The 26,808-nt window shown below is 40.8% G+C and overlaps 1 protein-coding gene across 2 annotated transcripts; it reads left to right on the top strand.

Moving 5' to 3' along the window:
* The first annotated feature begins 348 nt into the window (after positions 1-348).
* Positions 349-20,899, top strand: MRPS31 (mitochondrial ribosomal protein S31). Of its 2 annotated transcripts, none has more exons than XM_065730299.1 (7): positions 349-445; positions 2,075-2,363; positions 3,035-3,193; positions 8,378-8,524; positions 11,748-11,821; positions 15,010-15,153; positions 20,342-20,899. In XM_065730299.1, the coding sequence occupies exons 1-7, from the start codon at positions 373-375 to the stop codon at positions 20,563-20,565; spliced, it is 1,110 nt and encodes a 369-aa protein (XP_065586371.1). In that variant the 5' UTR covers positions 349-372; the 3' UTR covers positions 20,566-20,899. The 2 variants fall into 2 exon arrangements, with proteins under 2 accessions (XP_065586371.1, XP_065586370.1); XM_065730298.1 differs by having other exon boundaries at positions 349-452; positions 2,079-2,363.
* The last annotated feature ends 5,909 nt before the right edge of the window (positions 20,900-26,808 follow it).

Below are 26,808 nucleotides of genomic sequence, written 5' to 3'. Positions count from 1 at the left end.
ACATTCTTGTTAGTGTTTGTGCTCAGAACTGGATCTTTCCTCAGCATCAGCAAAAGGCCTCAAGTCAGATCTACTGCACGTATCTCTCCCTGAGCTGGACACCCCAAAACCACTATTATAGAATCACAGAACAACTTAGGTTGGAAGGGACCGCAAAGATCACTGAGCTCCAATGCCCTGCAGTGCCACCCAGCAGCTCAGGCTGCCCAGGGCCTTGATGGGATGGGGCCCCAAGCAGCAGCGACGTTACCCTTCCCGCGCACGGCGGCGGGGCCGGGCGGAACGCCGTGGCGCGGAACTCTCGGCGCAGCTCCCGTTCCCGGCCGGAAGTGCTGACGGACGCCGGGGTGGGAGCGCCGCACCGAGGGCGCCATGTGGGGCCGCTTCCGCGGCTCCGGCCGCGTCCTCCTCCTCCTTGCCGGGGCAGCGCGGCACTGCGGGCGGCCTCGCAGGTACCGGTGTCACTTCAGCGTTACCGCGGGGCCTTGCGGTAGATGTAGCGGCTCGCGACCGTGGCCCGTGCCCGGTAGTGCTTGGGCGGGCAGGAGGGAGCCGGATCTGCGCGGGGAGGGCTCGCAGGCTTTGCTGCCTGTGCTTTATCCAGTGCTGTAGGGAGAGATCTCCGAATGGATAAGTAGTTTTGAATAGCGCGCAGCCCGCATGTGCTTGGAGGAAGGTGTGTGGGAGCAGCCCCGTGTAAAACAGCAGGGATCCTGCCGTCCCCTCAATACATGCGGCTCTGAAGCTTCGTGTGGATCTTCCTGTTCCTATCAACAGTGACATTTAGGGTTTAATGTTGACAGTTTGACGTGGCTAATTTATTAAGTGCAGAGTGACTGAAGTAATAATGGAGTGGAGTCTTCAGTACTGGAGAGACGTTGGAGTGTGTTCAGAGGAGGGCCACAAAATGATCCGGGGGATGGAGCACTTCCCCCGTGAGGACAGGCTGAGAGATCTGGGGCTGTGCAGCCTGGAGAAGGGAAGGCTCCAGGGAGACCCGAGAGCAGCCTTTCAGTGTCTACAGTGGGGCTGTAAGAAGGAAGGGGACAGACTCTTTAGCAGTGTCTACTGTGATGGGACAAGGAGAAATGGTTTCAAACTGAAAGAGGGGAGATTAAATTGGCTGTAAGGAAGGAGTTACTTACAGTAAGGGTGGTGGGGCGCCGGCACAGGTTGCCCAGAGAAGTGGTGTATGTCTCATCTCTGGAGACTGAATGTCAAGTTGGATGGAGCTCTGAGCACCTGATGGAGGTGTAGGTGTCCTTGTTCATTACAGGGGGGGTTGTACCAGATAACCTTTAAAGGTTCCTTCCGACTCAGATGATTCTATGATCCATTACCTAATACAGCTTCATAAATGCTTATGTACTTTGTTGCAGGACCTAGGGTTTAACATGGAGCTTAGCAGTCCTGCAGACATGGAACACTGTGAAGATATAGTGCATATACAGTCTGATGTAGTCAAATCTCTTTTCTCTGAGGGGTGGGAGCAATCTGCTGCTTTAAGAGTTTTGGTGAACTCTTCAGTACTAATGAATTCAAGAATTAGCTATGAGTTGCTTTTTGAAATTGGTATGCTTTTTTTATTATGTTGAATTTTTTCAAATAGTCCTGTGATGATGATGATATTACTATTATTGTTGTTGTTGTTGTTGTTATTATTTTAACCTAGGCTTACAAAACTACAAGTCTCAATCAAATTCATGTTTATAAGATCATAATCTGTTGCAATGGTAAAAGGTGGAAACTTCAAACTGTTGTCTTGAAGCCTGAAGTAGAGATACTCTCTTGTCAATTCTGTTACATTCACAGGTTCAGCACAGTTTACTTGTGAAGGGAATAAAGTCATTTACATGCTTTTTGTGCTGAAGGAACCATGAATTGCCAAGAGTTGTAAATAGTGCCCTGGTCCTTCTCAAAGAACAAAAAAACATGTTTCATATGTACTTAACATACAGTTTGCACATGATTAGACCTAGACAGTTGTAAATAATGTTGCATTTTTTTTTTTTGTAGTCTTAGAAAATTCAGCCTTGGTGTCCATTCATAACTTCTTTCTGATTTTCTGTATAACCTAGCAAAACACAGAAACTCTTCAGCACTAGTAGTGTGCTGTCTGCTACGAAAGATGGATCTACAGCTTCCACAGAGAGCACCACCAAAGTGGCATCACAGGACAGTGCAGTTGAAACACCAAAGCAGAAATTGCTAAAAATGATTGGTAATATGAAAGTAGAAGTGACCACCAAGAGGAAATTTCAACAATTAAAAGAACAGGAGATCAAAAAGCAGGACACTAACAAGCAGGAAGGCCGGGACAGAGAAGGTAGCACATTTCAAAATACTGCAGAAGACATTCAGAGGTAAAGTAAAACGTGCACATTTAAACAGTTTTTTTCCTCCACCATTTTCTTTTTTTAATCTTTAGGACAAAATAAAGGGTAAAATGCTCTTAACCATATATGGAAATGAATCTTCTAGGAGAATGTAGTATACAAACGTGGGTTTCAGTAAATCAAGTGGGAGAATCTGGACAAAAGATGTGTGCTTTTTACAGTATGCTGCCTCTTTCTGCACTGAGACTCTCAAAAGCACTAGAGTGTCTATGGAAAGTTACTTTAATGGAAGAAAATATTGTTCAGATAAAATGTGATGAGAAAAAAGGAAAAAAAAAATGAGGAGAGCATTATGATCTTGTGCGTGGAACCCCTCCACATTGTGTTATGTCACATAGCACTGCAGGTCAGTGCTGCTTGTGGTCGTCAACATTTCACTTCTGGCAGGCTGTGCAGTTGGTATAGCTGCTGTTTCCCCAGGTTTGAGAAGAGCAGCCTGTCAGTCTCATTTGACACATGGTCAGTGACACGTAAGACAAATCTGTCCTTCCCTCTGTTTACCTACAGCGCCTTTCGGATTATTTACAGCCGTGATTGCTGAGATGGAAAGATACAAAATGACCATACAGAAATGACAGTTTTAGTATATTACATTTTTTTTAAAATATATATTTCTCTATTTGTTGCATCTCTTACAGAAGCGAGCCTTTAAATCCAGAATTGGTGCGGGCTGCATCTGCTGTTGCGTCTTCCTTCCCACACGGGAGGGAACAGGCAGAATCAGAACTACTTGCACAACTTAGAAGACATGAGGAAACCACAGATAAACAAAGAAGGGGAGGAATTATTAACATACGGTCTGTATGCTGAATGTTATTCTCAAAAATGCTTGAAATTCTAATTTTGCAGAGTCATCCTGAAGGTCACTGGATTCTGTGTTGGAGGGATGGCTCTAGGAGATAAATTTGGACCTGTTATCCATGGAATTAATGAGTAATGAAGATATCATTGGTCTGGTTATACCAAACCTCTTATATTTTGTCATCCTCATTCTAAAATGTTTTTGCAGAAATGGAATTGTTTTCCTGCCCAGGATCATTATTTTCTTGGAAAGGTTAGAGGAGTAAGGTTGTGGGGTTTTTTTTTTGTTTGTTTTTTTCCAGCTTCCGAAATTTTCACACAATGGAGGGACTTGTGGAAGGTTCAGACATTCTGTCTGGACCGGTGAATTTTCATGACAGGTTTGAAGAACTGGACTGAACTAGTGCAGCTCTATTTATAGCCCCACCCTTCCTTTCAAAACTTTCCAGTCAACTCAAGAAACTCATCACTTGGCTCCAGTCTGTTTCCAGTGTGGCTTTCAAACAGATGAGAAACATTTGTTTGGAAACTTGAGCAGTTGTGTGCGTATTGCTCTTCTTGGGGATGACAGCTCAGTACAGGCTTTTTATTGTCTTTTTTTATTTTTTTTTTTGCTTGTATTCATATAACTACTCAGAAAATAAGGCATTAAATCCAGGTAAAGTGTTGGACTAAACGGAAAGCTGGATCTTCAGCAAAAGAGGAATATGAAATCTTTATTTATGGCTGTTTGCAGGGTGGTCTGCGAGCTGGGGTTTTAGTTTTCATTTATTCTGGGGTAACAAATTTGTCCCAAACTAAGATTAAAGTTTGGCCCTTGTGCTGTTATTTGTAGGTTGCTATAGTGATTTGTAGAAGATTTGTTTGTGTTTTGTGTGTTTCTCACTGAACTGCAAACAGCACCCAAGTAGCTGATGGTGTTTGCTGCAGATGTCTGCGTTTTTAGGGAGGGAAAGCTAATGCAACAACTGTTTGCAAACGGATTGTATACTTGGGAAGCACAGTGCTCAGTGAACAACTTTGGTAAACAGAAAGCATGTTCTAGGGGTTGTGGAAGGAAAAGGGAGAAACTGTGCAAGATTTCCTTTTAGCCTGAATTTGTGATTTTCTGCCTAGAGTGCTAGTGGATGTTGTAGAAAGCAGAATGGAGTTCTCTGCAAGTGTTAGAAGTCCATGCTATGGGTGGAAGTATGGTTTTAGGTAATGCACATGAGCCTCTCCAAAAGTTGCGTATATGGGGTTTTCATGACCTCTCCTCAAGCTGAGTGTAAGCAATATTGGGAACTTGATAGAAGTTCTCTCTCCACAGGGTTTTGGAGCCAAAATGAATCTGTTTAGAGATCAGCAGTCTGACTTTTAAGTAAAATCAGTGTGTTTCTGCTCTTTTTTTTTTTTTCGGTTTGTTTTCTACGCAGTGTTACCAAAAACCTGGGATGCTTTCTAATTTAAGAAAATAAATGAGGAATGTTTTGTGCAAGGAATGTATTTGTTAAACTGTTAATAACCAGTGAGGTTATTCCATCTCTATTGCAAGGGATTTTAGAAGAGCTGGATAGATAAATATCTTAATAGTGGCTTAGGCTGTAAGTTACCAATTTAAATGTAATTAGGATATTAATTCCTGATAAAATGTTGGAGGGTCATGCTATTACTGACCAAGCTAATAAATGCAGTGGCTAACCTCAAGTGCACCTGTGCCTATTTATTGAGGCATGCACTCTAAATTTGGTTGTTTTGCCTACTGGCAACAAGGGCCCTCTGTTCTCACCACTCACTAGTCCTGAAGCACTTACCAGCTGTGACTGCTGTGGAAAAAAGGTGTCTGAGGAAGCTGTAGTCTAAGCAGAGAGGATTTTCTTTCTTTTTTTTTTCCTGTTGAAAGAGAGTTTAAATTCTACAGACATTTTAAATCCACAGTTACTGCATTGTGTGGCTCTATATAGTTGATAGATGTATTAAGGTGTGATCATACATTTATCCTTTAATGTGCCTGTGGATGAATTGTTAAGGTTACAAATGTGTACACAGTATTTTTAGCTCTTTAGGAAAGTCACGATGAGCTTGCTTTGCTTTGGGTTGGCCATTTCTGCCACTCTTAGAGGCAGCTTGGTGAACTAGCTTCTTTCTACATGGAAACAAATGTTACTTGTTAACTCATTCTGAAAAGTTCTGTTTTCTTCCTTGATAGTTAGGTAACAATCCAAAACCAGCAATAGATGAGAAGTGTGAAAAGTTCAGTAAGTCTTGCATATTATTATGACTGAAAACTGGGCTAATAGTAACCTTTCATACTTAGAATCTGAGCTTAATTTGCTATGTTTAGCTGTCTGATCAGTTTTTAAAATGTTGATTTGAAAGGTCCAATTGACTTCCTTGATGCCACTTGGGCATGAGTTCATTCTTCAGAAGTGCCTCAGTCCACATACAACACTGAAGTCCTTTTAATCAGAAAGAGATTGCTTTCTGATATGTTTGTTTTTCCCGAATAAAAATCAGCACAAAATAATCATGTCTGAATAAAAAGAAACGTGGGCTGTTGAACTTCTGGAATACTGTGTCCAGTTCTGGGCTCCCCAGTACCAAATAGACAGAGATCTCCTGGAAGGAGTCCAGCAGAGGGCTACAGAGATGATAAAGGGTGTGGAACAGCTCCCTTATGAGGAAAGGCTGAGAGACCTGGGGCTGTTCAGCCTTGAGAAAAGAAGACTCAGAGGGGATCTGATCTATGTCTGTAAATATCTGAGGAGTGGGAGGAAAAGGGATAAGGCTGGACTCCTCTCAGCAGTAGCCTGGATGCCTACCTGTGCAACCTGGGCTAGGCAGCTGCTTTGGCAGGGGGTTGGACTCCATGATCTCTGGAGGTCCCTTCCAACCCCTACAGTTCTGTGATTCTCTGATTTTTAAACAAAGGTATTGCGTTCAGTATACTGATAAATTTAAAAAAATAGATTCCTCTTTTATTTAAAACAATTTTTAAGATGAGATACCTTTACAAGTGTTAGAACTATATAATGTCCAGTTGTGAAAAAATGGGTGACTATTGAAATTTTTGAGGGTATGGAATGTGTATTTTCTGGATGTTTTCATTTGTGCTGTTTTCTTTCTATTCTGTGCCCTAACCTCCAGAGGTCAGTGTTACACAGCTGTCTTGTTGCCTTGTTTTGTAAATGTGTGAGGACAGCGTGTTCACAAGGAGGGGAAAATATTAATGATACAGGAATTTATTTTTCTTGGTGTGGAATGAAGTTTCACTCAATGGAAATTACAACAGCACCCTACCAAAATAAAACCAGTGGCAATACAAGTTGAAATTTCAGCTCCAGTTTTGGGTAAAGAAAATAAGTAATTGGAATTGAAAGCTAAAATAGATCTTACAGTTCCTGGGTCCTTGTTTTTGGTGTTACAGTTAATGGTAGTCAGGAAAGAGGGAGTCTGTGTTGATCATAAAAGCTCAATTTCTTCTCATCTCTCGAAGGCAGAGGTATCTAGGAATTTAGGTTCTTAACCTCATTCTGGGACCTGAGGTTTTATTATGTAATACCTAACCACTGTACATACTCCGGGGTTGGAGTATGTATTCATTATCTGATGTTTTTTGTTACAGGCAGTGATAAAAACATCTTTGTAGTTTTATTTTTAGTGAATGAAGGTGCACTATTAGTTATGGAGTGATGAACGTTGCAGCCAGCTGTGTTCACGTACCAGCAGTGATGGGGTGACATTAGGACTTTCTGATCAGAAACATGAGATCATTGACTGCATGTGATAAATAGTTTGGTGGCATAGTCTGTCCAGAAGGAAGTATGACCCACTGTGGAAAAATGCAACTAAATCACCCTCTGTCACGAGGAGAGCTTCTTGGAGAAAGCCTCATCCTCCTCTAGTGTGGGGAATGGCACAGCTGAATTGAGCAGTTGGGCTGGGCCTTGTGTGACCTTAGGAACTGCTTGACCCTGAGAAGGATGTTGGGTCTCTAGCCCACTAGTACCAGTAGGCACTTCATAGAACAGATGTAGGGTGAGATATACAGGTAACCTGAGATAGTTCACTTTAACCTTCAAGAAGATTTCAACCTTTTTTTTTCTTTTTTTTCCCCAGATCTTTTTGTTTTAAAGTAGATACTTGAATTGCTGTGCTACTTTCATTCTACTATTTAAAACCACATCTAAGACTGAAGAAAATACTGCATTGCTGTGGCAATTAGTTTTTACAGTGTTCCAGAAGTATTTATTGTTAATAAAATCTCTTTTAACTAACTCAGCAAAACCAGTACAGAGCAGTGCATGGGCAGTATTTTTTTTTTAACTTAGGCTTTTATTTATTTATTTATTTAGAGACTGCCTTTGTGTGTTAAAACTCTAGCACTGCAATTTTGTCTGCCTGCACACTATTGGAAGCAGTTGGGAGGAAGGGATAGCTGTAAGGAATAATCACCTTGATCTTTTCCAACCAACAGCCATAGCAGTGAAGGGACTTAATTAGCAGGGGCAGGTACGTTGTGTGTTTTAGCCTTTATGTTCAGTATAAACTGCAAACTGTGCTGGCAAAGATAAGAGCGTTTGTTCTTCATATATGACTTTTGGCTGCAGGATTACAGAGATGTGGTTTGTAAATGCTGTAACATGATTATGCAATGCAGCAATTGCAGTGGATCAGGAAAGGTGACCTACTTATGAGGGTGGCATGATTGACCCATGTCAGCTGATGTGTGAAAGCAGGCTTCCTTTCAGTGTGTAACAGCACAGCTCTGTCCCTGGGCAGAGTTGGTTCCTGTCCAGTTTTTTGGGTTTTTTTTACCTCCCTGCTTCAGCAAATTCCTTGTATCTTGAGAACATTCTCATGTGCTTGAGCAAAATGTACCTAGTACATTCTGTGAATATGGACATGCAGGTTATGAAATGGTAATTTTCTTCTAATTGGAAATGAGATAGTTTCAAAGGAAGTATCAACTGTAGGCTAAAATAGCACTTCCAGTTGTTACATTCTAAATGTAGATGGTTTAAAAAGTAAGACTTGAGTATTCGATGACTTAAAAATAAATACATTTTGTGGGGAATTGTTAGTTCTATCTTACATAGGCTTTTAAACCAATGGAGAGTAAGCTTTCTGATTAACAAATGTGATAAACTTCTTTCCCCTGTCAGTTTGTTGAGTTTTTATGTTTACATTTTTAATTTCAGCAATGTTATTTCAGAAATGGCAGTTAAGAAGCAATCCCTAGCCCAGAGAAGCATGAGGGTGTCTAATCTCATGTCCTTGGAGATGGATGAGGATGGTCGAAGAATCAAGCCCGGAAAGCCCTCATCTCACTCTTTTGACTCTGGCAGGTACTTTTATTGTGTTAATTTCCATCTCTCAGAGGAATGTCTGCAACATTACTAATGGATAACGTAGGGCAATCAACTTTATACTCAGGTAGGCAGTGACAAGACAAGGGGGAATGGTTTTAAGCTCAAGGAGGGAAGGTTTAAATTGGACATTAGCGGGAAGTTCTTCGCAGAGAGAGTGGTGAGGTGCTGGAACAGGCTGCCCAGGCAGGCTGTGGATGCTCCATCCCTGCAGGGGTTGATGACCAGGTTGGATGGAGCTCTGGGACACCTGGTCTACTACCAGATCTGGAGGTTGGTGGCCCTGCCTGTGACAAAGGATTGGAACTTGGCGATCCTTGGGGTTCCTTCCAACCCAAACCATTCTGTGATTCCATCATTTTAAGTTGTATGAAGTCATAATACCATGATGCTTCACAAATAAAAGAAATAAATCTAAGTATTTTTCAAGTGCCATTAACATGGAAACACAACATCTGCGAGAACACATCAACTAATAATAACCAGCTAATCAAGTTATTTGCACTCTTCTGATACTATATTTTATAATATTAAAATACTTGATGCTGAAATGTAATTTCATTTCTGTTTTTAACCAATTCAAATTATTTTCACACAATATAATTTTATATCACTGTTAACTTTTTGTGAAATGGATGCTTTGAAGTCTTTTTTTCAACTAGTTGAAAATGTTGATAAATGTTCCATGTTTAGAAAAACTTTGTATGTTCTTTTGTTTTCCGTTTTTACCTCCATGTTGCAACTGGCACGTTATTCTGTGAATTATTTCTCTGTTGTCCATGATATGGTAATTGTCTATAAAGTGAACTTCAAAATTATCATGGTGATTTCAGGTTACTCTGTAAACTTCTCTTGCTGCTCTTTTACCTGTCCAGTCTATTTCTTTTTATTTTCCCATGACAGTTCACGATCACATTTTTTCTCTACGTATTCTTTCTCTTGCAGTTCTATTTTTAGTAAGGTTAATGTCTTTGATCATGGCCTTGCAAATTAACCCCACTTTCTTGGAGGTCTGGAAGTCGGGGGATTCAGTTTAGTTGGATAATGCTGAAGAAAAAAAATGTGGTGAACTAAAAAAAACCAAGAGCATAAAGTTATAGTTGAGTAGATGTATGTTGTTGTGCCCTCTTTGGCTGAGACGTCTATTTTTGAGTATCTTGTAAACAGAGAATTGTGACTTCCCACAAGGAACAAATTGGAACGTACTCACTGAGCCGTGTAGATAATGCAGAAGCCTCAAAGAGGATTCTATAGCCAGCCATTAGAATAATTTGGCCTGCTTGTAAAAACTTCCATCTCTACCTTCTTTTTTCTTGAGGGGCCAAACCATTAAGGTGTGTTAGGGAATTATCTCTTATGACTTACTGATGTTATAAGACCAGCAAGCAATGCTTTCCTTTCCTGCTGGAAAGCATGTAGAAGGTGCAAGAAGTGCTTCTTGTGCGGAGAGCTGATGAGAAGTGGAACAAGGTTCTATCTAGACCAAGCCCTTCACAACTCTGATATTTTTTTCTCTCTTGGCATTTTTGTTCAGCTGTGAGCTGGCAGCCTACAGAGAAAGGGAACAGCCTTCATTATCACTTGCTGAATAATAGCTTAAAAGATATCTGTAATCTGGGGGTAATGATCAGGCGGGTTGGTAGTCGAATGATAATGGTTTTGTTACTATGATTCTTAGCTGAATGGAAGAAATGCTTGTCTTAAGGTGTGGAGCTATAAGAATAAACCAGAAACCCAAGCTATTATGTGCTTATGCAGTGTGTATTATTTTATGTTTGATAAGCTTTTTATTTATTAACATGTTGCAAAGTAAAGGAAATTCCAAGAATATTTATTATGGTATCTGAGAAGCCTTCTCACCCTCTTTGTGTGGTGAAATTGTAAGTGTTTTAAAACTTCAGGAGCAGTACCTTAAAATAACTTCTAGCATCTCTGTCATGAGCAGACTGTGTCCAGTTTCAGTCGAAGGTTTCCTTCTGCATCCTGAATTTCTAACAGGTGTACTTACCATTTGATAATATACAAAGAATGGATTAGGAAGAATACATTTATTGATAGCTGATTTCAGTGACATGGCTGATGTTGCTTTGTAGTAATTTGAACTAGTCATCTTAAATGTTCTTCCAAGTCATGCTTCTATCTTCAGCCAATGTTTTGGGGAGTTAACACACAGATAGGAAAATATAATCCTAAATCAACATTCTTTTAAGGCTGTGTAATTAGATTGCTCCATGCTGAAACAGATCCAGAGTAGTTACATCAGTAAAATGTAATATGACAAGAGCAGGTTTGCAGAAGTAGTTGTTGCCATCAGAAATGCACAGTAAAACCAGAGAGGTGAAATTCTAAGGTCAAGAAAGCCAGATGTTGCTAAGGCAGCCATGAATATGTATTAACATTAAGTGGGAGCAATTAGAATTTCACTGGGAACCTACAAAACCAAGGACAACTGCATGATATAAAGAATCATTTCTTCCAAGGTTCAGTGTGTTCTGCAGTAAAGGCATTGGTTTTCTTTTGTTTCTGTTTGTGTGAAATTTTATTTTGATTAGTTGAACTCTTGGAATGTGTAATTTTTTTTTAGTGTAGGCTCTTGCTGAAGAAAAATATGTTTAAAAATAGATAGAATAAAATATTTTCATACTCAGAAGGGAGAGCACCAGGGTGATGCTGCTTAAAATACATCATATAGATATGCTTTATGTGTTTGCCATATGGCACAGGAGGTGGCTGTGTAATCTTGCAAGAAGGCTATTTATGTCAGAAAGCAGGAATTGTTTGATTAAACTGTTGCCTTTTCTCTTCCCGAACTGTGTAATAATATTTACATAAAAAAACCAATCACCAAATCCTCTTTTTACTCACAACTTTGTGAAGTTACTACGTACTGTAGTTTGATACTGTTGAACTGCCTTCCAGTTCTTAAATATTTCAGTAAAAAATGATTGCAAATATAATGTTTGACTTATGCTCATCCTTTCCCGCAGAAGTGTTTTGGGAAGCTCTGTTACAGAGTAATAATTCAGTCATAACACACTCTGTTAAAAGCCTGGGGATTCTTTGAGAGTCACTATCTCATTTTTTTTTTCCTCCAGAGATCTGTTGGTTCATGAGAATATTTTGTGCTTTTAAATTTTTTTTATCTGGCAATATTGTGAAGTGTTGTGAAATACCAAAAATCATTTTTCTTTTTTGTTTATAGAAGTCTTAAAGCAGGAAGAAGGCTTAATATATTCACTAAGGCTTCTCCAGAAACGGAAAACGGAATGAAAACAGGTTAGTGGAAATTCAGTGATGAAAAACTCAGTTGGGCCAAGTTGTGCATTTTTAGAATATCAAGGGATTCACTGTTGTGAAGGAGACCTGTGACTTCTTGCTTTCAGATCTGTAAAACAAAGGAAAAATATATTTAATATTAATCTACTTCTTAGCATACAAAACTTCCACACTGTATCACAGGTTAAAGTTTTCTGTGCTAATTAGAATGTTCTGTTATTGAACTTGGGTAACCTGGTCCTGTACCAGATTTGGAGGTTGGTGGCTCTGCCTGTGGCAGAGGGGTTGGAATTCGATGGTCCTTGGGGTCCCTTCCAACCCTAGCCATTCTATGATTCTGTGATTTGAAGAGTAAAACTGACTTTTTGTCACTAGTTTGTTCTTCCTTTTGACAGCATTAAACCACTTCAGAGAATAGTTCGTGGGCTCTGTTGGTAATTTGTTCATTTCAAAGGCTTCTTGCATTCATTTAATGGCACAGAAATTCAATGCTGTGGTCTCAGAGCAAAAAGTTTCCTCTACAGGTAGCTAGGCCAGAGCAGAGTGGAAACAAACTATAGCCTGTATGTTTGGTTCCCCTGGGAGTTTATTTCATCTGCTGTCATATGTTGAAAGATCCTGTAGTGCCTGACAGATGCCTTGCTTTACCTGCTGTAGCTCACGTATGCACACTTAAAATACATACCAAATTAAACTCAAGAAGTGGAGAAATGGATATGCTCCACCTTTATATTCAGTAAAGGGCACTGTTCTGCAGGAGGAGCCTCTGTTACCATGTAAGCAGGATGAATTTCACACAAGAAGCCAGCATTGAATTATGGCTGAACTTTACTACAGACCGAGGGTGTGAATATGGGCAAGTCATGTTAAGTAGGCTCTGACTCACTTTTGCTTTATGAACAGTGGAACTGCATTACTAGCACTAATCCTTAGTGTCTTCATTTCACTAAACTCTCCCGAGGTGCTTTGGAAAAATGGATTATTGCTGTGTAATGACTTAAAACTATATATAAAGATACCACTTGTAGAAGAAAGAGCATTCCTCTCTGGTGTCTTAGAAAATAGTGCTCATTTCTTTCTGTTTTAAGACTTAGATCGTTCGTTTTTGCCATCTTCTAGATGAGTAGTTTTCTATTTTTTATTTTTTTACACTTGGAATGCCAGGGATAAAATAATCAGTTTCTGTATTTATCTAGTAAAATGTCAGACAGTGCTGTTTACATATTTTCAAGCAGCTGTGAGCTTTCTGAATGCATCTGTCTTTGTGTTGGACGATGAAAGTTGCTTTTCAAAATGGAATTCAGTTTGCTATTTTTAAAGCAGGTGACTTCTTCAAAATCCATCATTTTTTCACATAAAGCCACAGTGAATGCTGCAGGATGTTTTTTTGTTGTTGTTGTTTTGTTAAGCTACCTTGACCAAAGGGATGTTCAAGTAACTGATGTTTGAGTAGAAACATTTAGTTCAGGTGAAATGATGAGATTTTAGTTATCTGTTTCTTGCATGGCACAGTATGGATGCAGTGGCAAATGGCAAATATGAAATTAAGATACATAAGTTTTGCTAAAAGCCATGTAAGACAGCAAGTAGACATTACCATGTTTATAATCAGATATAAAGAAATAAAGAAGGTTCTTTCAGCTTAGATGGCCTTTTCCTTTCTGATTTCAAGTTGTCTTGAGAAAATATATAGTATCTTCTAAGAGACATTTGTTAAATGGTTTACTGACTAATAAAAAAAGACAAGTCTTAATCTCAGGAAATACTAAGGTGCTACTTGATACCTTGTTTCACTGGCTTGCATTTTCCCTTTCTTGGCTCATGTTGGTGGAGATCATGAGATAAAGTATTATTTATAGATGGCAGAGAAGCAAGTTCTGTGTTAAGCATTGAATATTTATTTTGAAACACAACTATTAACTTTATAGCAATTTAGGAAAAAAAACCATAGAAGATCAGTATTATTTTCAGTTGCACAGAGGTGGAAATACAAAATCTTTAAGCTTGAAAATATGACTTTCTATTCTCTTCTATTAGAAGATGTGTTAGCACATTATTGAAGGTATTCTTTAAGATATGAACAATAATTATGTCAATGTTTTCTCGTGTTGCCTTTTATCTGTTTCTTACTGCCTCTAGCCCTGAAATCAAAGTAGGTGCCTGGGGAATATAGTTCTTAGCAGGAAAATTTGCAGATATAATATGAAAAAGTAAATTCTGATTTAATGCAAAAGTGAAAGCAGCATGTGAAATACTGTTTGCAATTTCATTTTCTAAAAAGGAGGGGGAGACTTTGTTTAATTCAAGTTGTAAGTCACTGAACCAAAGATTAAATTGTATCTTGGTTTCAAAATGTAAGTAGTAATGTTATAGCTGATTGGCTGTGATCCACTTCAAGTGGAACATTTGAAGTCACACCAAAACTTCTGTCCCAGGATGTTCAGTGTGAATTGATACCTCAGGGAGACAGAGGGTAGCAGGGCTTAGACTACTTCATGAAAGTTAATAGCCTGATCCCTTCGTGTTCCCTTCATTTCAGTGATGTGGTTCAGTCTGGGCTCATGACCAGTTCTCCTGGGGTACACTTGGATTTAAAAGATAAATAAATCCAAATTCATCAGACATCAGGATAGATGCATCACTAAAGCAACTGCTGGACTTTGGAAGATGAACAGAGGATCAGGATTTCTCAAGCCCAAGAGGCAAAAAACTAGGTCTCTTAAGAGGATCAGGAGAGGGGTTGCTATAATTTGTAAATAAGAGTTGTACCCTTGAAGGAGAGTACAGTTGTGAAGTGCCTAAAGACTCCTTCAGTAAGCAACATTGCTTTAGTATAGTGTTCCAGCCAAGTTCAGGGTTTGTCATGGGTATACTTTGTGGAAGACAAAAAGGGAAAAAAAAAAAAAAAAGATGTCTTGCTCTAAGTGACAGACTTAAAAATAAACAGTCCTCTGGCAGTTCAGAGTTGTTTTCACTGGACATTTGATAGTTCAGTGAATTTTCATTTCCATAGAGAATTTTCACTTAAGAAAGGTGATGCTGGCATCTAAGATAGAAAAGCTTGCACAACTGAAAAGTGCTAGTCTCTGTAAAGGTCAGTGTTAAAGGATATACATATATATAGTTTCAGACAAGGAGAAATCTTTGGCACACTGATAGATCTTATTAAAAAAAATAATCTTATTTAGAATCTTTACCAACAATTTGGGATCTGGAATTTGCAAAGGAGATTGCAACAGTAACTGAGCAGCCTCCCCGGAATGGTTTTGAGGAGATGATCCAGTGGACAAAAGAAGGAATACTGTGGGAGTTTCCAATTGACAACGAAGCAGGTATGTACTCTGTTATCTTTAATTGTTTGTGTCTATTTATCATTTTTGAGAACTGCAGCATGCTGTAACACTTGGACTGTTTTAAAACATAGTGTTTCAGATTATGATAGTAAACAAATTTAACTTTCCAGCTGTATCAAATGAGGGATTCTTCAGATTAACTCATTCTGGCACTCTTTGGGTCAAGTCCTGCTGGTGACTGATCTGACCTGCAAGTTGGCTGCTGCCAGAAAGGGCAGCACTCCCTCCCTGCCTCCCAGTCCTGATGCTTTTGACATCACAAGGCCATTCAAGTCCTATTACATAATACCTTTTACTAGGAAGTGTCTTTAAAGTAAAGCTTCTAGCAGAGGAAGGAGACTTAGAACTGCCGAGTGTTTTATAATGCTTATTCTGTTCTTTGGCATGGTTCTTAGACACAGTTGCTAGCTGTTTGCCAGTCCCATGTCTGCAGTGGCTGAGAGTTGAACAGTCATTTGCTCCCTTTGCTCTATCACTTTCATAACAAAAACAGTCACAGTATTCACTCGTTCTGGGCATCTATCTTGACATCTTTGTGCTCCTATTTGCTCCTGTTTCCATTTATTAAAACAGCAGCAGCAAACAACAACAAAACTCCATGTGAATGTAAGCCATCAGGGAGAGAATGTTGAGGAAGGGGAAAAATACAGAAAGCAAAAGTACACTTTAGGAATGGAGACTTCATAACTCAGTGAGAGCTTGAATGTGGATTTTTTTTTTAAGGCATCAAACAGAATTGCTTTAAAATGATTCAGTCACTTGAGAGCAAAACAGGTTATTGTCTGAAGCTGGGTGTCTTTGAAAAGCTGTCCTGTGCAGAATTGCAAATAGCATGATATGGTTCATTGTTTCTTGATATTTATTCTCATCCTATTTTGGCAGTGTTCTTCACAGAATTTAATCACTGGTCCCACAGTTTTTCTGTTCCATCACGTAGAAATGCAAGTACACTCTACTCATGTTTTTGCAAACTTAAAACCACCACAGCCAAGGGTTTTTCTGTTGTTGTAATGTGGCTGGAACCCTGCTGTCTGGGGCTGTAAGTGGACCAGGCGTCTTTGGCAGCCAAAGGTTTTTCTGTTGTAGCAGTGTGGCTGGAACCATGCTGTCTGGGATGCGATGACGGATGGACAAAGAGTCTTTACATATAGTTAAACAAGAATCTTTATTGACTTGTCCACAATGACTAGTCATGTGGAAAATTCCAGTGGAGCGTTCCAAAATCTATCACCTCTCAGGTTGAAATATCAAGTCAGTAAATTCAGTCCTCTTGAACTGCCGGCTCTATCACAGGCTGTTAATCAATCCTTGTATGGCAAAGTACAGTTAAAAACTTCAGAATCTTAATCCATTTTTTTCAACATACCCCAGTTTCAAGAGAAAGATGCCTGTTCCCGCTGTTTATTTTGCAGTTTGTAACAGTCATCTTGTTTTGTATCAAGAAATGAGTGATCTTTTATGCACAAGCACGTGGTTTTAAAAACATCTATGTAATTACATTTTCTATAGAGGAAGCATATATGCTCAACTTTTAGCACCATGGAAGCCTTTATAATTTTAAGTAAAATATGAAAAATAAAGCATACAGTTTATCACTGTTTTTCTTGGCTTCAGAACATCTTCAGTGCTCTTTATTGAGCGTGTTACTGAGGTGCTGTGCTTGCTGGTCCTAATAGGAACATCTGAAGATGTGGTCAGACTTAATGGCTTGCTGCAATAGCCAGTGGCAGTCTTCCCCCTTTTCCTGTTGTTGGTTCCTGCATGCATGTTCTTGATGTTCTTTCCCTTCTCTGCTGCAGCTGAAGTCACTGCTAGGCAGAAAACTGTTTTTTCCTTCTCTCCTGCTTCTGATTAATTTTTACCAGGTTAGCAAACTATTAGTGTAGCTCAGGTAACGTTGTTTTCACTCCTCCATCTGCTTGCTTCTTCTACTTGTTGTAATGTTACTTCTGCTCCATGATTTGCCATGGCAAAAACTTGAGGAGGACATCCATTTCTGACCTAAAATTATTTCTGTGCTTTTGTACCTTGATGACTCAGATCCTGAGGAGTGCAGTGCTTAAAAAGACAGTGTGTGTTATTGGTGGTACTTTGCTTTAGCAACTCATTCTGAGGAGCAAATGCTTCAAGTATGTCAGAGATTGTTACAGGTAATAGGCTAAGTGGAAGTCTCAGCAAATTAAGGCCTCAATTGCTTCCAAAGGCTTCTGTAGGCAGAAGAACACAAAGTCCTGTTCTGGTTGTTCTGCTGCAATGCTGTTCCCAGCATTGGGTAAGTTTAGCAAGAGAGATGACAGATGTTAGGCAGTCATTTTAAGGGAGGGATTTTGTTAATTTTTGATCCCTTCTAGGGACCTACTGTAAAGGCTTGATTTCTCTCTTTCAAAACAAATCTGGTCCTCTTTATTTACTATGAGTTTTTCACCAAGGCACCCTATAAGGATAGACATCCACATTTGAGATGATGTCTTTAAGGGAAGATTGGTCATCTCTTTTTAAGAGTGTGTTACTGAATCAGAGAGTTGTAGGGGTTGGAAGGGACCTCCAGAGATCACGGAGTCCAACCCCCTGCCAAAGCAGCTCCCTAGCCCAGGTTGCACAGGTAGGCGTCCAGGCGGGTCTGGAACGTCTCCAGAGAAGGAGACTCCACCACCTCTCTGTGCAGCTGTGCCACTGCTCCGTCACTGCACTGGGAAGGAGTTCCCATGCACATTTGTGCAGAACTTCCTATGCTTCAGTTTGTGGCCGTTAGCTAGAGAAATTCTTCCAGACTTTTGTAGTATACAGCAGATTGGAAATCAGATATTTAGAGTAGATGACTTCTTGCTTTGAGGTTGATAAAGGAAATCCTCTGCTTCAGGCTCCTGCTGTGTATGTTTGCTGTGTATGTTCTTTCAAAAGAGGTTTCTGAGGTCAGTTCAAGAGAGAGTGAGGCACAGGCTTGTTCTTTAAGTGCAGCAGAAAGTATGACTTGCTGGGAAAGGGAGAATCATGCAAACGTATGTAATCAGTTTCTGCCAGAAGTCTCAGCCTTTGATGCTTTGGTCTCTTTTTGTGATGCACACTTTACTTTTCTGAGGACTGAAATATGTGGTCCAACTGAAATACTTGGACTTAGCACTTCATCCTCAAACCATTCATCCTGTCTTTGACAAATGGGAGATCAAAACAGATGATTTAATTGACCTGAATTTTTGTGTGAGGCTATAAATGATCTAATTTCTTTTAGGCTAGGAATGGAAATTGGAGAAATTATTAATTAGATATGCTCTCTTCCTCTACCCTTTATCGCTAAAAGAGGAGCATCAAAAAGATCAAGACTTACTGGCAGCACTATCCAGATTCTATCAGTAGTGGGTTCATTGGTTTATTTCTTTTGGATTTTTGTGACTAACAGAAGTATGAAATCTGGAAATGATGTTGTAGGGTGATGTAGGGTGAATATCTGAATGAATAATACCCTGTAGGGTGATGACAAAAAATGAATAGTATCCAAATAGTATAATCAAGATGGATAGTATATTTTTGGATGGATTATCCAGATGGTATAAAGGCACCCAATAATACAGGAAGGACTCACCTGTCACTGAAGTTGGAGGCTTGCCTTGAGCTCCACACAGGAGGGATCTCCAACAAGAGATCCTTCCCCAGTGGAGTCTTGGAGGGGTAGAGCCACACTCCACCCCTTCTGGTCACACAGGTGCATTGTCTTTACCTGTGCTCACTCCTGTGGCTGACTCACTGCTCTCCTCAGGTGATCAGTGGTTCAGGCTGTGATTCAGCAGTTCCCATATAGATGTTAACTTCTGAAATCAACTGTCAGCATCTAGGTACAGTGAGATTCCACCTTCCCATGGTTGGGAGAAAGTTAGTGTAGATGGCATGGTAAAATATCAACCCTGTGCTTCTTTATGTGCATACAGTTTTTCAAGCATTCTCATTCTAAAGTGAATGAGGTCTTCTTTTTTCCTTCCCTTTTTAATTTATCAAAAAAGGGGAGCTTACTGAAGAAGGAAGTATGCTTCCTATTTCAGAGACAAAGGAGGATTAAATGGCACATAGCTGGCAGTGATAGACACTGCACACATTTCTGGGAAAAACTTGCAGGGAAAAATAGATGCATCTCCCATTTCCTTCAGGCTTTGCACTACCTAACATAGGAAGGAAAAAATGCAAACTTAATGAGTATGATACACTGGTTGAGAGCGTTCTCTGTCCCAGTATTGCGCATATGAAATGGGACGAAGCCTAGGACTGAGATAGCTCATTTTTTAATATTGATGATTTGATGTTGACAAATAATACATCTCAGATTTACAAACTGCATTTCAGCCTTTTTTTTTTTCCTGCAGGTAGGAATTTGTGTTCCAGGTTTGGCTTGTGTGCAGTGGTGTCAAAATAGGAACCAACTGTAAATGAAATCCATGGGATGGAGGACAAAAACTACCATAGGATCTGAGTTGTGTTTGATTAGATGTCTAAACACTCCCTTATGTCATTTTCCTGTGCAACTGAATGCTTTTGAATGTGACATCTTTTGCATTGGTCACTACTTACAAATAGCAGCTGTTGTGATAGACAACATTTTTACATCAGAATACATTCTCAGATTTGAAAAACATTAGAAAAGCGATTTCTCGTGTTCATTTGTAGCAGAAGGGTGCTAAAACAATGACTTAAAATGAACATGCTTGTGTTAACTGTTCTGTATTAGATACTTCATGATTCTGCACCATTCAAGGGTAACTTATTCTTTAATCCTCTGTGGAATTAGGCAGTTGATGTTTTCGTCAAGTATTGGAAGTGTTGAGATTCTAATATGTAATGCACACAGTCAGTGAAGGTTTTATGCATTGAGCATTTTTTTTTTTGGTGAGAGATTTTTGGCATAAGCCTTCAGCAGGTTTATTATCAGATATTCTTATGATTAAGAGCATAAAATGGCAGATGGGTAGGATATACGCTGACGTTTTCTGTGTGGAGGGAGAAATTAATATTTTAGAGTTCTGCAGTTTCTTCTGCTTCGTCGTGGTTTGTTTATGGGCCTTTTAATTCTTTTGCAGTAACAGTTAATTTTTCTGATTAAAGCTCCGTTTACAAGCTTTATCCTGTTAAATTCTCAGTTACATGGTGGTAATGACTTGTCATTTTGTGTCCCTTCTGGTAGGGATGGATGATGGTGCTGAATTTCATGAACACATCTTTCTGGAGAAACACCTGAAAGACTTTCCCAAGCAAGGACCTATTCGCCACTTCATGGAACTCGTCATCTGTGGGCTTTCCAAAAACCCCTACCTCAGTGTTAAGCAGAAGGTTGAACATATTGAGTGGTTTCGAAATTATTTTGAGGAAAAGAAGGAATTTCTTCAAGAGACTTGGGAAAGTGCTTAACCCTGAAGTGAAGAAAATGTATAGTAGTCATCTGATCTGAGAGCTGCATTTTAAATAATAAAGGCTATACTTTCATGTGCGTATGTCCATGTATGTGTAGATATCTTTTAGCAACAAAACAAGGAACTGAAAAGTCTGGACTTCTGTGGTATGTGTATTTAAAATTTAATTTATCAAAATCATTGTCTTTTTAAAATTGAAACTAATATTTTGACCATAGGAAATATTACATCTGCTTCCAGTGCCTACTTCCTTCACATTTGATTTGTACCTTGGCAGGTTTGTTCATCTTTCCCATTCTTGAAAACTTCCAGTGCTTTCATTTTTAAAAATGCCTAATGCAGCCTTATTTTTTGCACACTGTTCAGCCTTATGTTTTGCACACTGTGAGGCAGTAACAAACACTTCATTTTGCTAGTTCGTGATTTGGTTGGGTATTTGGATGATATTTGGAATACCATCTCCGTTCATTAATCATGTCTGTTGGTTCATTTTCAAGTTTTGGTAATGACTAGGTCATATGAAATGAGTCCTTAGTTCATCTTCTCAGTGAAATGCTATTTATTCTTGAGATATCTGCACAGTATAATAGTGGTGAGTTACTTAAAATAATGCAAGTCTCTCATCGCGTTTGTTCAGTAATTCTGAACCTTTTGACCAACTTCTTATCAGTAGCTACTGTTTAAGAAGTCTGGTTGTTGAGTAGCCCACAAAATTATGTTTGATTAGAGCAAGTTTCCTTATGATTGCTGCAGAGTCTGGAGCTGAGGCCTTATCTCCTGTATCTGCAGGACAAGAAAGAGGGCTTGGTTCTGTTCACAAGGGGAGTTGTTGCCCGCTTATTTTCTGTCTAGTCCTGTGATGCTGAAGTAACTACGTGAGCCTTATTCTAATTAAATGCATGTGGTTCTCCGTGTCTATTAAGCAGTGTGTTATATTGACTTGTACTCAGTTGTCTTTTGTTGATTTTTCATCCAGATAATTAATTCAGATGTTGAGAATCCTGGATTACATCTCACTGCTTAGCTTTCTAGTGCATTTTCAGCCTCGTACATTGAATTCTTGCTTGTTCTCTGCAATTTACAACAATCTCTTCAGCCGTGGGTTATTCTCATTTCCTTGTAGTCATCACAGGAAGTTTTGGAATGAAGGTAAAGCACTGGCTTCACGTGCAAACTGTTTTTTTTTAATCAGAATTACACAAAACTAATAAAATTTTAGAGGTGGCCTTTTCCTATGTCTTAAGATTAACATGGGAGGGAAAAGCAGCTCTTTGACTTTGTAGCTATAAGAACAGCTAGAGAGAGGTTCAGGAGCCTCAGTTGTGTATTTGAGTGTTTCATTTCACAGCATGGGAAGCAAAGGTGCATGATATCGTTTAAACTGATTTATTAGGAGGTCACTACTTTGACGAGCATTTAACAAGAGCTCTTGGTGCTTAGCATGTTTGGAAAGCCGTAGTAATTCCTTCTTAGGTGCTTAAATATAGATTTGAGAGTTAATACATGGCAACAGGATTTGAATAATCAGATCTAGCTGCACATATGTATGTATACTTATTGGGGCTGTTCAATGGATAGTAACAGTCTGTAAGTGGCAGGGATTTAATGTTTATTTGTTGCTGTTTTTGGTTTTTTTTTTGGGGGGGAAGGCACGTATTAGAAAGTGGAGCACACTTCATCATCCCAGAGGAGTATTCTCTTGGAGGAATTTGAAGTGTTACTAGTGTAGATTAGTCACTTAGAAGCAAGCATAAACATTCTTTTGCAGCCCAAAGGGGCAAAAGCTGGCTGCTGGTGGATTCAGAATGGAGCTGGTGCTAGAGCTCTAGATTCCCTCACTGTGATCATTTGGGGATTTCTTAACATGTTTTTTCCCTCTTTTAACTGGCCAGGTGGTATTATGTGTAGACAGTTTGGTGTCACAAGGGCTGAGACCAGAGGCAGGCTGAGGATCGCAGCTGCCTTGAGATGTGCCTGGCTGAGCAGAGCAGGTCAGTGAGTGCTGAGAACAGGACACCTCGTTCCCCTCTGTGCCTGTTCCCATCCCTGAACCAAACCCAAGTTGGGGCTGGTGATCTGGCCTTTGGCCAGAAAACAAGGTGTGGTGGAAGAGTGGTGCAAGCATTGTGGTAGTTCCCTTCTGTATTTTGATGTGGATACCACAAAGATAAAACAAACAAAAAGAACCCCAAACAAAGCAACAACGAACACAAGCAGCCCCCTACCCCCCAAAAAAACAAACAAAAAAAACCCAACAAACCACAGTCTGAAGGTGGAATGAGAAAGTTGAACATATAACATTTAACACTCCCGTTCTGCCCTTGTAATTTCTTTATCTCTGCTTTCCAAGTGCTGATCTTGCCCTGCCCCTTCAGTGGTCTTATTGATTAGCACAATGAGCATTAATGCAAAGGACATGTTTGCAACTTAGGGTTAGCTGATTTTTAAGTTGTGCTTAGCTGAGTTTGCTGCTTTGGTTTTGGGGTAGCATACCAAAATGGATACTCTGTGGTGGTTTGTTTGCTTCATTTTTCCAGAAATATCAGACATTCCTCCTGACAAGCCTTGCTTTGTTCAGAGCCTCAGACTGCCTGGGTTGCAGTGGCGTGGTGCTGACTTCATTGTACAGACTTGTATTCCCTCGCATCGGGCATCCCTTCATCCGAGAGCTTCTGGCTCTGACGGGTGGCTGTGCTCCTGATGGCATCTGTCTGCTTTCAGTGCTTGGAAGCCTGGTGCTGGATCTCCCCAACTTCACCTGATGTGTCTGTCAGAAGTTGGGCCGGGACAAACCAGACTTCTCGGGGATGGTTCCTTGCCCGAGGGAGGGGATGAAAGACCCACGATGGGCCAAACGACTGTGTAAACGCAGAGGGAGGCAGTAGGGTGTAGGTGCCACCTACTTTGCGCCAACCCAACCTTGTCTTTGATGTTGGATGGCATGCTCTGCCTTTTTAAACCTGTTTTATATGAATGATTTGCTAGAAATCAGATTTTTATTGTTTTTACCGCCTATGACACACTTTTCTCCCAGTGTGGTATTGAAAAGAACCTGGAGGAATGATTTCATTGCAAGACGTTGAGGTGGAGTTTCAGCTCTTACCTTACCAACCAGTCGTGCATTGGTGTGCTGTGTGCCCTGTGGTGGGAGTTCGTACTCCTTGACTACAGAGACAAGCATTTTCCTGAGTACTTAAAGCGTATATTTTTAAGTTGAAGAGGAGCATTATAGGAATCCTGGAGTGCTACTCAGGTCTGTTTTCTTGCAGTGCTTACAGAGATAATAAAATTCCAGCATGAAAATAGCTCCTCCTCAGGAGCTTGTGCTTTGATGAGAAGCCTGAAGCATCACGGCTTTAATGAAAGAGGAGCCACACCATTGCTTTCAGTGATGATTTGAAAGTAAATAGTCTCATTTTAGCTGGGATTGTAAGGATCTCTTGGCTAAAGTCTTTTTCCTGATTGTTTGTGGAAAGAAAACGGTGACTGAGGTTGGGGGGACAGACTGGAGGCAGACTGGAGGCCCTGAGGGCAGCCCAGCTGCCCATCAGGTGAGCTCTGGGTGCCCAGCATGTCTGCCTGACAGACACGGGTTCCTCTTGGCCTCAGCTACGGTGTCAGTCAGTCCCTCCACTCTTGGTGGCTACAGCTGTTCTGGTCTCATGATCTCCACAAGATGTCAGTGTAGATTTATGGGATTAGATAGCAAATCCTTGTGCTGTTCTCTCCACAGATTAAAGCCCGAACTTGTTTTAGAGCAGCACAATCGTTTTGATTGTGCTCGGGAATGCATCGCCTGTGGAGGAGTGAGGCAGTGCTGGCCTACAGGGAGAGGTGTGAGTGGCACCCGAAAATGGGAGAAGGACTCCACAAAATGGGTGACACTTCGTCAAAATTAAGGTGCCAGAACCACACTGGGCTAATGCCAAATGGGGACGAGTCTGTGTTTGAAGAAAAGCAAAAAGTAGCAGGGCAGCCTGTGTAGAAGGAAGGATCCAAAGGCACTCGGATCAAGGTGCTTGTTGGAGAAGCTTAGCAGCTTGTGCGTGCTCGCTAGAGCTCATTGGGTTTGTTCCACACGAGAAGTGGCCTTGCAGTGAGAGCGATGAGCTGGGACTTTGCCAGGAAACCTACCCTCCCTTGCATCCCTTGCAATTTTAGAGCTGCCCCGTGCTGCTGCCCGGCTGTGGGCGGCGATGATTCATTTATGGCCCCATCACTCGCCAGGGAGGGAAGCAGCAAAAGGGGGCAGTATTTGTCAGCAGGGTCAGAAATAGTTGCCTCTTGGATTCCAATGTGGAGAGGCAGAGGGAGGGAGAGCAGTGCCGTTCCCCAGCCTTGCAGCTATAGTGGAACACCCACCATAAAAGCAGTGCCCCATTGCCCTCCCAGGGCCCAGCTCTGATGGGCAGCTAAGTGTAATCCCTGAAATTAGGGATTGCTCAATGAGATTGCCATTTTAGATATATGAAGATCTTACTGTGATCTCGCTCTAATCCTCCCTGGAGAGGGGATGTTTGCTGGGTGTTTTCCAAGGAGGAAAGCAGGGCTCATGGCATGTACCAAGAGGTGGCTGTAAAAATCTCCCAGTCTTTTGGACCAGGGCTATTCCACTCTATGAATGTTGGATACATAATCCACAAGATATCAGTGAATACAAAACTGTAGAAATCTGATCGTGAACATTTCCCACAAACGATCAGACAAGAAGGGAAATAAAAGGAACAAGCACTTCTAGTTTAGCTCAGCTTTAAGGTGTAGATGAAGATCATGGCAGCATTGCTTCCAACACAATTTCTGAATGTTTCATGTGAAACACAGCTCTGATGAAATTACTGGAAGTTATTTTTTTTTCCCCCTCCTGAAAAGAACTTAATATTGCAACTTCTTTTGTGGGGTTGTTTTAGGACAGTCACAAGATAAACAGGCCAGAGTGTAGCACTGCTAAATCAGATTGGCAGTCGTACTGAGCAGCACTATCCAGACCTGGATTGTGCCTGTATCTGCCTTGTTAGGGTGTAAATTAGGGTTTCAGATTGCTTTGAGAGCCTAAGTTGTTGCCAGGCATGTGAGAGGTCGATTGTCTGAATTAATCATGGTTGTGGTTGACTTGTCTCTGCTGTAGTTACAAGCTGTATGACTTACTAACCAGAGGGATAAAGACTGACCAAAGCTGCCCAAGGGGCACAGGCTGGTGTGTTGGTGCCAAGGGATCCGGCCATATTGCCCTGCACCTCACCAAGATGCAGCAGGGATGTGAGGGTGTTCCTGGTGTGCTGCAGGAGGTAGCAGTCCCTCCTGTGGTCCACTTCCCCATTCCCAAAATGTCTTCTCCTTATGGAGTGATTCCTGCAGATGTCTTAGGAGTGATTCGCAAGCTTCAGATGCTGTTTTGGAGGCCGAACAGCTCACAGCTCATATCCTCACCCTACAGCCAGTGCAAGTATGAACATTTTTAACAAATGAAGCCAGACTACTTTCTAAATCTAGTGATTTTTAAAGACCTGGTATTGCAAGGATATCCCCAGAGGTCTTTCCAGGTGCCTTCTCTGTTCCTCCAAAGTCCAGCCCTATAGGTTGTTATTCACTTGGAGAAGTCTTGCAGGTGGCATCTGAGGTCTGACTGTTGCTTATTTCTAACAGGACTTTGCTACTGATGTCCCCACATTGGTCCCAAGATTAGAAGTGACCAATACCAGTATTGGGGATTTCAGGCTTGAGTATCTCAGCTTTTGGACTCCTGCTGGAAGAGACTTCACTTGAGTATCACATAACACAAAGCTCACCAGGGGCATAGGAAGTGTCTGTGAGACTTGTGGCATTTGTGGTGGCCAGCTTGTCTGGGACAGCTCGTGGTTGTATATCCGACAAGAAGAAATGTTGGAGGTGGTGAACCTCCTCCAGACAGGCATTGATTCTCTGGTACGTGTATGCCATATAATGCAGAGGTTTGGTTTTAGGGTAACTGCCACTTGAGGCAGTTTTTCTGCAGTGCGATGATAATAGGACTGACTAAAACTGTAGCTAAAATACCCAGCTCTGACGTTTTGCCGTTACCAAATGAAGGGCTGCAGATGCTGGGCTTGCTGAAGCCTCTGCCTGGGCTGGGCTGCCCACTTTTTCATTTTCTGTATGGAAAACTGAGGAGAGGGGGACGGCATGAGCTGAAGACCCAGAGCAAACACCAAACCCTGAGCACTGAACCAGGCTTCACTAAAAAGTCTGTGACCTGTTAACATAT

The sequence above is a fragment of the Cyrtonyx montezumae genome, unplaced genomic scaffold (assembly GCF_038088225.1).
Source record: "Cyrtonyx montezumae isolate F1298 unplaced genomic scaffold, pur_monq_1.0 scaffold_12, whole genome shotgun sequence".
Lineage (NCBI taxonomy): Eukaryota > Metazoa > Chordata > Aves > Galliformes > Odontophoridae > Cyrtonyx > Cyrtonyx montezumae.
This window is presented reverse-complemented; position numbering and strand designations above follow the sequence as displayed.

What these genes read in the sequence shown, in the direction of transcription:
- MRPS31 (XM_065730298.1), top strand. Translation starts at nt 373, where the DNA reads ATGTGGGGCCGCTTCCGCGGCTCCGGCCGCGTCCTCCTCCTCCTTGCC. An exon ending in CACTCTTTTGACTCTGGCAG is followed by an intron (nt 8,525 to 11,747) that starts GTACTTTTATTG and finishes TTTTGTTTATAG; the next exon opens with AAGTCTTAAAGCAGGAAGAA. An exon ending in GGAAAACGGAATGAAAACAG is followed by an intron (nt 11,822 to 15,009) that starts GTTAGTGGAAAT and finishes AATCTTATTTAG; the next exon opens with AATCTTTACCAACAATTTGG.